This window comes from Lissotriton vulgaris, chromosome 5, assembly GCF_964263255.1.
Source record: "Lissotriton vulgaris chromosome 5, aLisVul1.2, whole genome shotgun sequence".
In the NCBI taxonomy this organism is placed as follows: domain Eukaryota; kingdom Metazoa; phylum Chordata; class Amphibia; order Caudata; family Salamandridae; genus Lissotriton; species Lissotriton vulgaris.
This window is the reverse complement of record NC_141693.1, coordinates 753,920,846-753,935,324: the sequence shown is the minus strand read 5'-3', so window position 1 is coordinate 753,935,324 and position 14,479 is coordinate 753,920,846. Positions and strand designations below refer to the sequence as shown.

The 14,479-nt window shown below is 40.7% G+C and overlaps 1 protein-coding gene across 2 annotated transcripts in view; it reads left to right on the top strand.

Moving 5' to 3' along the window:
* Positions 1–14,479, top strand: part of LOC147711505 (acidic phospholipase A2 CTs-A3-like) — a 129,382-nt gene that overhangs the window by 72,592 nt on the left and 42,311 nt on the right. For both annotated transcript variants that reach the window (XM_086922197.1, XM_086922196.1), the window contains one exon: positions 9,151–9,199. In XM_086922197.1, coding sequence (XP_086778323.1) covers positions 9,151–9,199 — 49 coding nt within the window. The remainder of the gene's footprint in view (positions 1–9,150; positions 9,200–14,479) is intronic.

Below are 14,479 nucleotides of genomic sequence, written 5' to 3'. Positions count from 1 at the left end.
CAGACTGAAAGCATTTTGACCAAGCCTCATTGCATGTCTTTCCCTTTGAATGCACCACAAGTGCCCCTTTTAAAAAGTATTTGACTAGGCCTCATTTCATATTTCATGTGCCATGTGTTTTCATTTGCACCAAAATCTGTGTGCCATTTTAAATGCAGTCTGTCAGAAACACAAAGCAGAGCCATGCTTAATATTGATGAAATCTAGCTTTATCAGCAGTCAGCCTTGACTCCAAGATGTTAAGATCAAAAGTGCCAATAGGCTACAGGCAAATCAACTAATACTAGAGCATCTACTCCACCTTTATCTACAGCTGAGTGGAGGTCATCCATACAGAAATTACCATACATTCAGAGCTCCAGGGAAGGTGAACATTGGCTTGAAGAGGATTCAAGATGTTATTTGTTTCCAGAAATTCTGATAACTGTCTAAAGAGCATTTTCCAGGGTCTTGCCAAGGAAGCAAGGCAGGGAGATGGGGCAATGATTACCTGGTGTTTCAGGATTGAATACAGCCCTAATGACCGGGGACTTGACTATAATTGGTTTCCAAATGGCAGCTACTCATCTTCAATTAGGAAAAATATTGAAAACGTGTGTGAGAATATTTGGACTAATTGTCATAAGCCTCTTATTACAACATGCTGTTGCTATATCATCTGAGAAGGCAGAGGGTCCGTCGTTTATAGCTTTATTAGTAGATACTGCCCAGTAATTGACTGAAATCTTTCAAGAGTACGTGGGTACCTCTTTTTTAAAATACTCGTAATAAGGCAGGTAGAATCAGGTAGCGTTTCCTTCTTGATTTCAAGTCTGATTTTGTGAATTGTTCGGGAATTGTTGTGAGGCTTTCATAAAATTCAAATTAGATCCAACAGCTGATACTTGAAGTTCACTTTACAGGGAGTGTAGTTTATAGGTTTTTGAGGCTTAATGGCCAATGCAGAAATTCTCTTAAATACAGAATGAAGGTCGGGGTTGATAGGCAACTCATTTTAGACAAGTAAACAATATTCTCCCACTTAACCTACAGATGAAAGACCTTCAACCAGGCCAACTCAATTGCATGGAGGCTGGTTGGTCCAGGAAATGGAAAGTGGGTGGGGTCCCACAGAGGTGAATAAGCACATTTAATTTGAGTTATTAAATGTGTTTAATCACCTTTGTGGGACTTCACCAACTTTCCATTTCCCTAACCACCAGCATTCATGACATTGAGTTAGCCGTGTTGCATGTCTTTCACAAGTGGTTTAGATGGGAGAGGATTGTCTCTTGAACATGTCGCACTAACCAGAGACACAGCACTGAACTCACCTTTTAGAACCAGAAACTTTAAGAGATCTCAAGGTGTCCTTGAGTGTGCCCTTTGTGCCTGTATTCACATCACAGTCCACCTGAGAGTCAGATCTCCCTGACAGGGATCTTGAATACAGAGATTTGACTCTGTGGAACCTTTTTAGGTCGAGCATTCTCGTATATACTTTAGTATATACTTATATATTAGTATATACTTATATGTGTATGTACTTTGTGGGCTCTTGAGATCAATCCTAGGACTTGTCTGCTTCCGTTTAGGGACTTTTTTTCTGTTCAACTGCCTCTATTCAACTGTCTTAGTAAAAAACGACCAATAGAGGTCAGTAAAATACCAGAATTGCTTTCTGCTGAGGGACTTTCTTTTTTTTTAAATTCGGCAACTGCCTCTATTTAATTTTCTTGAGAGAAAAAAAGCAGCAGAGGTCAGTAAAATACCAGAATCACTTTAGCATTCTCTAAATTCTAGTGCATAGTAGTTGTATTGCGCAAGCACCCGTAGACAATAATATTTTTTTCAAACCTTGTATTTTCAGTGATATGACCATCGAAGTGCCTGATTTTATATTAAAAACAGAGCTTTGCACTATACCATTTCGCGCTGAAAGGCAATATTTCTCTCCATGTGTTCCCACACCTGGTGTGTCACGCAGTTTGGTGCTTACTTTCCATCATGTGAATAGCAGATGTTTCATCACCCAGGTTAATGTGCTGCTTAGCTAAATACATATAAGGTCCCAAAGGCGAGACCGATTGAATTGCAAATGCTTGTTTCTATTGTTGCTCGCACCGTTGAGCATAAAATGCCAGAATTCCAAAGTTCAGGTAAACATTTACATTTTAACAGAAAACAAAGCAGGAATCTCCAGCACTATAACTCTTCACGATGAATACTGACACACTTGTTTTACTGCATGGAAATCTCGATTTTACACCCTTGGGTTGCATTATTTATATTGTGCTTTTGCTGCAATTTTCCTAGAGCTCACACACTGGTAGTGATTGTGAGCAGTAGTTTAGAAGGTGTGAATTGCTATGATAATAGCACAGTTTGGTGATCAGTCAGTGAATGTGAACAGTATTAAAGGTGTATTAGGTGTATGCCCATGCTTGCAACTGTATTTCTTGAGGGTTATTTAATTGCTTTATTGATTTGTCAGAATAAAATATACATATACATATATTGTGCCATAGTCAAGTTATTTATCACCTGTCAAGATATGTGAGTAGGACTTATAACTAAGGATGCAATGTGCTTATACAAGAAATGCACAAACATCTACTCACGATCGACTCCAGATGAGCTTATCCACTCACCTCGGTAAAAAAAAAAGTCGATCGATTATTATGAAAGATTCAACAATACATCTGATGATTAAAGGCATGTTTACATATCACAAACACAAAGGTTACCTAATACCATTTGTTCGCTATTGAAGTGAAAACCAAACACCACCAGTGGCAGTCAACGACTAACCACTAGGCTTTGTGAACTCAGAGTTAGCTAATGATCTCCTTCAGATAACATCAACCATAACAAGCGGAAAAGTTAGATGTCTAGTCCCTATAGTGTTATCTGCACTGTGAATATAACAAAGCCATGATCATTAAAAATGGGCTGCAGCTTTCCCATCAGGAAGGAGGGTTTGATGCCTAATGTTAAGCCAGGAGTAGCTTTGACAAATCTACATCAAGTAGACATTCTGCTTTTGCAATGGGTAACTAATCAATGTTCATTTGAATGTGTAGTATTTATTTCTATGTATGAGCTAATGTTCTTCCACAGGGAAGCGCATATTTATATTGGTCATCCTATGTTGCGTATCGCCAGACCCACCACTCTCTACAATTGCAGAAGCTCGATTTGAATAATCTGGTAGGTGCCCCATAAATCCTATATATTGCTGAAAACTCGATATGAACTAGAGATGTAGTTATCTTTCATGAGCCTGAGAAGATCAAAATATGATCCCCTGATACTTGATTCATCGAGAATTTATTTGAAGCAATCATATCCGCCTTACATCTTTACAGCGGGGGAAAATTGCGATTCAGCATTGCAGGTGGAAGTAGTTTCTAAAGACCATTTGTATGAAAAAGTGGCGCAGTGTGGCATGTTACTTTGCTGCGCTGCACTGCATCGCTGGGAAGGGGCAGGAATGCACCTTGTTTAAAGCCATACAGTGCATTCATGTCCTTTCCCCAGGGCTGGTGCACAACGGGCTGCTTAGTGCCTATGCAGGCTACTTTGTACTATGAGGCAAGGGTACCTGCTTTGTATGCAGGATTTTTTTGGTGCGCAAAGGTGCACCTGCCAGCACAATACTATGCTAAGTGGCTTTCTTCTCCTTCTATGTGGGCTGCAGAATCAGCACACATAGAAAGAGGAAAACACGAGGAAAAATGAAGATATTTCTCCTTGTTGCGCCTCTCCTTGGGAGGTGTATCTTTTTGATGCATACCCAGCCTTACCAATTCTTATAAATCTATGATTGCTTCAAAATCCATGGATGTTGCATGGAAAGACCCACGCAACACCCATGGAAACACCTCCCTGGCGTAGAGTAATGCAACGCAGTGATTTCCGCTACAGTACTTGAAATTTATGAAGCCACGCAGGGCCGCACAAGTTGGCCATTCATGGCTTTATAAATCTCATTTTTGATGTGTGTCGCTCTTGCACCACGATGAGTGGTACAAGGACGATGCAAATGGGCTCATAAATATTACCTAAGTTTTGGAGGCTAAGGGTCACATGCATTTCCTTAATAGCGATTCTTAAGGGATCGCTATAAAGGAATCACTATTACTGATTCATGTTGATTTCACTAAAATATTAGCGATTCCTACACATTCCTTAATTGCGAATCGCAATTAAGGAATGCCTTCCCATTCATTCCTATATGCTAAGAGGCCCATTGGCAAGAATGGGACAGCATTCGCAATTTGCGATTACCAAATTGGTAATCGTAAATTAAGTATGCAATCTTAAGGGTGCAAGGGGGCCAAAATGCCCCCGATGCACCCCCAACAAAGGTATGTATGCACATGTGGTGCACACACATGCCCTAAGGGCATGTGTATGCACCACATTGCACTTTGAAAAGTGCATGTTTGTGCATTTTTTCAAAGGAATCGTAACTTACCATCAACTTTAAGTTGATGCTAATTTGCGTTTCCAATTTGCGAAAACGCAATTTGCAAATGCATAACGCATTGCAATTAGGAAATCGCAATTTGCAATTCCTAACTGCATTTGCAAAACAGGTAATCGCAAAAATCTGCTGTTAATTGTTTTGTGAAAGCCTTTGGGCTTGATGCATTGCAAATAGCATTTTACCGGTCGCAAACGATCGGTAAAATGCTTGATGCATGATCAGGAGCAGATAATCTCTTTAAAAAAATGAAGGTCAGGTGGTTGATAGGCGACACAAATCGGTCTTGACCCTGCTCCTCATGCCTATGGCTGATTCCAATCTGAGGTGACATGTGGGTAGAGGCATCAACTTTTTAATTAGCGATTCCTTATTTGCGAAAAATAAGGAATCGCAAATAAGGAATCGCAAATGGCAATGCATCATTATTTTCGCGAATATAATGCGATTCGGTAAAAATCGCAATTTTTACTGAATCGCATTAAATTTGCGAATTCCTAATTGCGAATTCGCAATTTGCGATATCGCAAAATGCGAATTTACACACATGATGAATCTCATTAAGTCAACTGCCTGAAAGCCAGTACAGCAATCAGGCGCAGCTGCTCCCTTGTTTGAAGGTGTGGTTTGGCAGTTTGCTGTGTGAGCTTTCCCTGGAGGTTGCTGCTGCAGTCTGTGCCTCACATTTGTTTCAAAAATGGAAAATGAGAATCCAGTTGAAGAGGGGCCAGCCAGGAAAAGGAAAATTAAGTTTTCAGATCAAGAGTTGGAAATCCTCAGTGAGGAGGTGACTGCAAGACAGGAGCAGCTTTTTGGTAAGCTGTCTCTTAAGGTCCCTGAGGCTGTTAAAAGGAACCTATGGATTGCCATACAAGCAAAGGTTAATGCAGTAGGAGTGGCACATCGCGATATAAACAATCTACAAAAAAGATGGTATGACCTGGGCAGCCGTGCAAAAGAGAAGCTTGCAAAGAGAATGAAATCAGCAAAGCTTACTGGAGGTGGAACACCCAGGGATAGACCCAACACTCCCCTGGAAGACATGGTGGAAGCCACACTGTTGACTGAGGCTGTAATTGGAGTAACAAACATTGATACATCAGAGATTCCAACTCCTTCTGAAGGTAAGTGAATTGTATGTGCTTTTCAATGTCTGAATGGAGACCATAAATTTATGACTGCTGATGTATTATCAAAATTGTAAATATGTTGTGTATGAAATGATCTGTGTGTGTCACCAGCAACGGCCAAGTAATGTTAGTTAACTGAAAGCAGTGCATTATGGGAGTTGTAGTTTTTAGAAATCCATCATGCACACAAAGAATACATTTTCTTTTATTAAAATCATTGTTGGAAACAAATATCATGAATGAGACTAGATTCATTTCACTGACAACATTTTTAGATTTTATTACATACTGAAAGGGAAGTGCAAACTTAAATTAACATGTTTGCATTTTTTTAAATCATAGAGGCACTGCAAGACCTAATTGAGCAGGATTTAAGGGATTTCCACAACCAAGAAGTTCAAGAAAAACAGTTGGAAAATGCTCCCAGTACTTCAGCAGCCAATTCACAACCATGTGAAAGACAGAGAGTGCGACAACTGCTCCAGACAGATTCTGAAACTGAGCAGAATGTCAATGTTCCAGAAAGGCAACCTCAAAGCACTCCTACAGTCACAAATCCAAGGATGAGTAGGCGAAGGAGACTTCAGCAGTTTACTTTGCGTCGAGGTACTGTGAGAGAAAGTGGTCAGGTTGGAGAGGGTCCCATCTTGTTGAGGACAAAATACTAAAGGTACAGCGCCTGCAAGGCAAAGACATTAGAATTATTAAAGGAAAACTGGGACATATCAGCAAACAAATGGGTACATTAGCTACCAGTATGAATAAAATGATCAATGTAACAGGCCATGAAACATCTGCATTGAAGCTTGACCATATTGCTAATTCTTTGGAGACCATGTGCACAATGATGCAAAAACATCAAAATATAAGTGGAAAAAGGCAGGTTCGACTACTGACCAACATGCAGGCCCATAACAGGGAAATGACTTGCCTTTCAAATTGTACACGTACCCTCTGCAAGCAGACCCTTTCAACCCAGGTACTCCTGATCAAAACTTTTAAACATATTCAAAAGGGAGTGGGGTCTACCTTTGAGCCATCAGGAATTTCACAGTCTAAGGCATCCCCAGAAAAGCAAATACCAATGGGGGAGAGTGGTACCGGCAGTGCTGTGAGTGGCACATCTGAGCATTGCTTGAGTGGCACACGGCGAAGTAATAGAAAGCAGAATGATGCCAGTAATATCACCATGCACACTGGGAAAACTACAGGGAAGGCATTAGGAGTGCATGGGCATAAGAAATGACATTGTGATGCCTCTTGAGTGTTATTCATGAGGTCAAAGTTGATTAAGGTCCAATGCTTATCATTTGTACATGTCTGATTTAAAGACCACAATTAAGTTTGGGATACAGTGAAAGTCCAAGAAGAAAATGCTTTTCAGTTTCATTTTGAATTAAATTTAACATTGCTTGCAACAACAATACATTTTCAGAGTTTTTCTTACCTCATTTAGAAGTAATGCTGTGTGATGTCTGCCCTTCTCCTTCTCCCCTCTGCTGCCTCTGGTCCATGTGCTCTTGGTTGTGGAGGCTGATTGACATTTGGAGGTAAAACATCATCCTCATCAAGTTCTATGCCTCTCTCAGTTGCTAGATTATGTAGCATTGCACATGCTGCTACTATTTTACAGCAAATGTCTGGTTGGTACAGCAATGCTCCACCAGTTTTATGAAGTATTCTGAAGCGTGATTTCATCACTCCAAAGGTCCGCTCTATCAAATTCCTGGTTGATATGTGAGCCTGGTTGTAGTGCTGCTCTTTCCTTGTACTTGGATTTAGTTATGGAGTTAAGATGTAAGACCTTACTGCATAGGCACTATCTCCTGCAATAGAAAGCAATGTAAATTTAAGGTAAGAAAAAATGTGTGAAGATAAATTGAAAGTTTGTTCAGTGGAATGAAACAATTACCTAGCAGATATCCATCTCCAAATTCACCAGCAAGCAGTCTAGCATGAATGGCACTATGTCTAAAAATGAAGGAGTCATGGGCACTTCCTGGGTAACTAGCAACTAGGTCTGTAATAAAGGTTTTTAAATTACAGACAGCTTGAATATTAAGTGAATGGAAGCATTTTCTGTTGCAAAAAATATATTCATTTTCTGAGGGAGGGCAAATGGGAACATGTGTGCCATCTACACAGCCAATGACATGCGGAAACTGAGCCATATTGTAGAAATCCAGTTTGGTCTTCATTAAATCCTGTTGTGTGCTAGGGAATTTAACCCCTTCGATGCTCATGACGAGCTCAGCTCGTCATGAGGCACAGTTGAGCTGTGCTGATGACGAGCTGAGCTCGTCATGAATAATAGGATTCAAGGATCTGCAGCACAGAGGGGGAATTACTGCAGCAGTCAAGGTGTTAATATGAAACCTTATTCTTTGTAACATGGCATTTAGAAAGCCATTAAAAAATATGGAGAGTGAACTCTGGGACACACCACCAGCAATGGCTATTACCCCCTGAAATGAACCAGATGCAAGGAGGTGCAATGAACACAATACCTGCACATGGGTTGGTATGGCTTGTGTCCTGCGTGTTTGCCTCTGCAGAATTGGGTCCAATTCATGGATTAAATCTAATATTAAAGTGCCATTCAGCCTATACTTAGTAAATATCTCTGCTTCAGTCTGGTCCAGTAAGGTTATGCGCACTCTAAAGATTCTCTCCTGTATGAGCCTTCTCCTCCATCCTGCAGCTACTCTCAGCCTCTGCCTGCGAGCCAAAAAGAAAAGTGCAGCCATCTTGAAAGGCTGTGTCAAGGTCTATGAGGTCCTTATATGCAGCACAGACGATTGACAGCTGCAGTTGAACTAGTTAGTTAAATTAGCACCAGGTTGAACTTCTTCTAATTTTAAGAATTCCAAATTGCGATTTTTTTAAAAAATCGCAAATTGCGATTTTTGATGCATTGCATTTTTTCGCAATTTCCCACAGAATCGCAATTTTTGCGTTTTTTTTAAGAAATCACAATTGATATTGTGATTCCAAAAAATGCGAAAACAGAAAATCAATGATGCATTCCAACAGCATGAATTGCATTCGCAAACGGCCGAATTTTGCGATTCGCACCGTTCGCGAGTGCAATTTTCTTTGATGCATCTAGGCAATGGTGAGCAAAATAACGATAGGTTGGAGTGCACTGTTACCCCAAGCTTGGGGACCACTCGGTTTAAATATGGAACCCAGTGGGTCCCATATATCATCGAATTCCTTTAAGCATTACCTAATATTTTATTTTATCCTATCAGCATAGTTACTCCAGTTAATGTCTTTGCACTAGAGTAGGCTCGATCTGACTCCCATGTCTATGCTACATACACGAGGCCCGCTGCCAGACCTAGTTTGTTCACAATGAATTCCTTTGAATGCTTAGTGATTTTTTTTTTATATTTTGATAAATGAAAATGTATTTATTTGAATCATGCTGCTTGTGATGGCCGATGCTAGTGCATTCAGGATTTGATTTGGCAATCACTGGTACACTGATGCATAGAGTGATTGCCTAACTACTGATTTTCGCGATAACAATAATGTCTTCTGTTTCAGGTGCTGGGGGAGATACCGCCCTACTCGTATGCGCTGCTGTTAACATTCAGTAAGTACCACAGTTCGCCCCAAGAACTTAACAGCAGTCTGAAAATAATGTGTGTCTCAGCTTGTCTCTGTGACTGCGTTTCTAGAATATGCTGACTATAATCGATTCTGGAACATTCCCTCTCCCTACTGTATAGCTCACCATTCTGCCATTCCCCCTTGAGTCCTGAGTCCTCGTTTCCCCATCTTCTTCTCAGGCCTGTCAAATGCGGGGCGAGTGAAGTCATTATGCTGCAAGCCCCAAACCTTTTGAAGCCAATGAGCTTGTATAACAACATTTCTTTCTGGATTATAAAGCAAAACTGCCCTATTTATTGATGGCAAACCAATTAACATGGGTAGTGCCACTATATGACGCTATATGCTGAATATGACAAACTTTCTCTTTTTTTCCTGCAGACTCTGTTTAAACTTTGAAACACGTCCTCATCCTAGGAGGGGCCCTGCTTTAGTTTGTTTACCTAAGTTCTGCAAAAACATTTAACATGCCTGCTTCCTTGTGCATGTTCAGGGCCTCATTTAGAATCTTGAGGCGTAGGACCGTGCCGCAAGCCTTCCTGCTGTGTTGTTCTGCATCAAAAAAAACGGCAGGAATGTGCCATATCTATGAGATACAGAGCTCTCCTGTCCTTTCCCCCTGCGCTTGAGCACAAATGGCTGACATGTGCCAACACAGGCACCCTTGCTCCATGGTGCAAGAGTGTCTGCAGTTTATTGGTGATTGTTTTTGTGCAGGAAGGGACACCTGCCTGCATAAAAACAATCAATGGAGGTGATTATTTTCCTACCCACCTACCTTTATATAAGAACATAAGGGGCCTATTCCTTAAAGCATTTTTGAGAATGCATATTAGTACTCAACAGTACTGCTTATACATACTCACAGAGCTATTCTCTAAAATCTGTACGGAGACCTCTGCCTACGCCAGCCCTATCTTTTACATGCAGAGTTCAGTAGCGTAAAATTAGCCCCCACAGCCTGTGCGGTGCAGGGGGGGGGGGGGGGTGGGCCCACGAGCTCCAAAGGGCTCCTCCTGTACTGTGCATGGGCACTGGGACCCCGGCCTGAGAGGTCCTGACTGGGTCCGGAGCATGAGGGGCTCTCTCCATGTACTTTTCAGGGCGGACCGTCTAGTTTTGTTACACCACTGGTGGAGTTCTTTGCACCAGTGCAGATCTCCGCACATAGATTTCAGTGGCGGCCGGCACAGGTAGGATCGGTGCGGTGGGACGGGGCGGGGTGGGGTGGTGTAAAGTTGACAGACTACAGGGTAGGTAAAATTACGTTAAAAAAAAACACTAACCTTGCGCTCGCCGAATCGACGATGTGACAAGTTCAAGGTAAGTGGGTACTGGAGTTGATTGAACTTCTGAGCTAGTGTGATGACTCTTTCAGAAGGGAAAAATAATTCTTGTATGATGGTTTACTGGTTTTAAACTCCAGATCTGTTTGATGACACCTTATTGTGAACTGAATTTCAATCTTTGACTGCAGCAGTAACCTACCAGCCAGAATCCATTCTCAGCACGAATATCTAGCCATTGCTTGGACTGAATTGGCAGTTGTACGAGTTGCGGATGAGGCAATTTTTTAACTCAAGTCAAATCGCCTCTTTTGGAGTTTGAAATAAAAAAAGCGTAATGCTTTTCTTTGATAACACATACTGCCCATTTTCTTCTGCTAACGGTGTCTCTGGTCACTAGAGGTGGCCATTTCCGAGATGAGGCAACACATACCTTGGCACCAAGACCTGCCTTGCTCAACGAATTGTGTACATTTGTGTTACTTTTGAAGCTTGGCTACGAGCTCTCTCATGAGATCGTTTGTGCACCAGCTTGAATTTTTGGCGAGATGACAATCACATGATCAATATTAGAAACTACTGTGGCACTGTATGCCAAGCCTTTTTATTGGAAGCTTTTTCTTTACCAGTCAAGAGGGATTATCTTGTTGGTTCATAGACAATAAATGTTTGCAAAGCAAGCTTTCAATCAAAATGAGAGACAGAGTTTTCCTTGACAAGGGATCTTTAAGCCCTGGTAGTTTGTGCCAGTCAAGAGCTTTTTCAAAATCAATTACTTGCATGCAGGCCAAGAGCTATATCTGTGTGCCATAAAGCACAACAGGAGTAATTTTACAACTGCGCCAGTGAGTTACATGACACAGACCTTTATATTTTTTACTAAATCTCAAGAGCCTGTTCAGGTTTTTCATCACTTCTGTTTTATGTCTGAAGGTCCGGGATAGGTTTCTGTTGATCACTGCTCTCAAGTATGTGTGCTTGGGTACAGTTTCTAACCTTTGGTTGCCTATTAACCAAGAGCCATCATACCAAGAGGACCCAAAAGTGCCTGTTTTTTAAATATATTTATTTCGAACTGAGTCTGTCTTGCTTATGTAGAGAGGGCTATCAGTAGTCCTTTCAACCCCACGATTCACTGATGTATTATCGATGTCACAAACATCGATGTTCTAAATATCGAGTAAAAAATATCAACTGCAAAAATATCGACTCCCATACCTTAAGAGGTAAGTACAAAAATATCCACTCAAAAATATTGTGGTAAAAAATATAGATGTAAAAAATATAAATTTAAAAATATATATACAATAAAATGATATATATTAAATAATATTATTATTTTTAACAAAAGAAATTACATTTAAAATACATTTTGACTAAATATAACAAATAAACCTAATTAAAAAATATAAACACACACACTTGATAATTTATACATATACATATATTTCATTAAAAACATTTCTTACCTATTATCTTTATTTAATGTCTAGACTTTAAAATTATATAAAATTAATATATATATAAATATATACATATATATATATATATATATATATATATATATATATATATATATTGATATATATATATCAATCATATAAAATAAGAAAAACATTCTATAATAAATTAAAACTAAATTATTTAAAAAATTTAAACTAACATTTCTCAATACAATAAGTGCAACATTAGGGAAAGTGTTGGATAGCGGAATAATTGAATTTACTATTCCAACTCCAATGAGTGCAACAGTAGGGAACGTGTTGGATAGCAGAGGGGTAAAAATTACTATTCCCACCTAAGTGATAGCAAGAGTAAAGAAAGTGTTAGATAGCGGACGGGAAAAAAACGTACTATTCCCACTCCAAAGAGTGCAACAGAAGGGAAAGTGTTGGAAAGCAGAGGAGTAAAAATTACTATTCCTACTCCAAAGAGTGCAACAGTAGGGAAAGTGTTGGATAGCGGAGGGGTAAAAATTACTATTCCCACTCCAGTGAGTGCAAAAGTAAGGTAAATGTTGGAAAGAGGAGGAATTACATTTACTATTCCAACTGCAGTGAGTGCAACAGTAGGGAAAATGTTGGATAGCGGAAGAGTGAACATTACTATTCCCACTGCAGTGAGTGCAACAGTAGAGAAAGTGTTGGATAGCAGAGGGGTAGAAAATACTATTCCCACTCCAAAGAGTGCAACAGTAGAGAGAGTGATGGATTGCGGAGGGGTAACAATTACTATTCCCACTCCAGTGAGTGCAAAAGTAGGGTAAGTGTTGGATAGTGGAGGAATTAAATTTACTATTCCAACTCCAGTGAGTGCAACAGTAGGGAAAATGTTGGATAGTAGAGGGGTAAAAATGACTATTCCCACTCCAGTAAGTGCAGCAGTAGGGAAAGTATTGGATAGCGGAGGGGCAAAAATTACTATTCCCAATACAACAGTGCAACAGTTGAGGAGGTGCTGGATAGCAGAGGGATACAAATAACTATTCCCACTACAGTGAGTGCAGAAATAGGGTAAGTGCACTGCCCTAAAGCTGGGCCTGGACTTTACGCTAATGGCAATGACACCTACTGAGGATATTTGTTAGACCTGGCATCTTTGGCGTGGTTTCCCCCTATCTCTTTGCCTCTACCTCCTGTATTTTTGATGCTGTGCTGGATTTCGTTTTTGCTGATTTAGATGCTTTGAGCACTTTGCCACTGCTGTTCATTGTCAAAGTGCAAGTGCTCCCTGTGTAAATTGTTATGTTGATAGGTTATCCATGTTTGGCATATTTGTGTCACCAAGAAGTCCCTAGTGCACTGAGTGTGCCAGGGCTGGTGCTAACAAATGCTACTCGGGCTGGACTGTTCCCATGAGGCACAGGGTCAGATTGATTTGCATATGGCCATGTCTGAACTGGGGTGATGTGGAGTGCAAAAAACGATGGATTTAGGCCCAGATCTCTGTACTGGGGTGAATGTATGACATTGTTCTGCATTCTGTCCATCAACTGTGGTTTTTGCATTTGTCACACCAAATGAGATGGGTATTCTCAGACGTGAGTCCCATGCTCTCCACACCACTGGATTCAAGCAAGCCGGGCTGAAAACGGCTGGAATGCCAAAATATGGTCCTTGGAAGCTTGTTTCCGGTCCAGGGAAGGCATGGCTTGGCAGTTCGGGCTGGACTGTTCCAATGAGGCACAGGGTAAGACTGATTTGTATATGGCCATGTCTGAACTGGGGTGATGTGGAGTGCAAAAAAACTATGGATTTAGGCCCAGATCTCTGTACTGGGGTGAATGTATGACATTGTTCAAATGTATAAGAAAGGAGGGAGGGAGAGGGAAAGTGGATTCGATCTCCCCTGACATTTGTCCTAGAAGCGCACAGCTGTGGGAGCCTTTTTGGACACACACCTCCCTTTTTTCATACAACAACAGAATGGAGGATGAAAATGGCCTCACTTTCGGTGAGGAGGATATTGACAGGATCCTTGCAGCAGTCAATCCCTTTGAAGGATTAAGCAGCAATGACCCAGGCCCATCAGTGGCAGATTGGGATGAACTAACGAATCTAAGAAAAGTCCAGATCAGGGCTGCCTTACACGGTCTCCTTATGACAGAATATCTAAGGAATAAAATAGCTCCCCAAGGCCTCATTGTGAAAAACGAACCCTTTATCTTTCAGGACGATCTTGTGTTTAAAAAAGCCTGGTCTCTTATCTCATGGCACTGCACAAGAGACTGGCTGGTGTTGATAGTATAAACGGCAACGAGAATATCACAAGAACTCAAGGCAGACATTCAGAAACTAGAGGTACAAATCAAAGCATTCATCTCGCCTACAGCCCTGAAGAAAAGGCTGGAGGAACTCAACCAACAAATGACTGACTTTGAAATTACACTTAAGCAAAGCAAGTTTAGCAAACTCAAAAAAGATAAGGAACATTTCACGGCAGAGAGGGCATACCCTTACACTAAAGCGGATTACAAG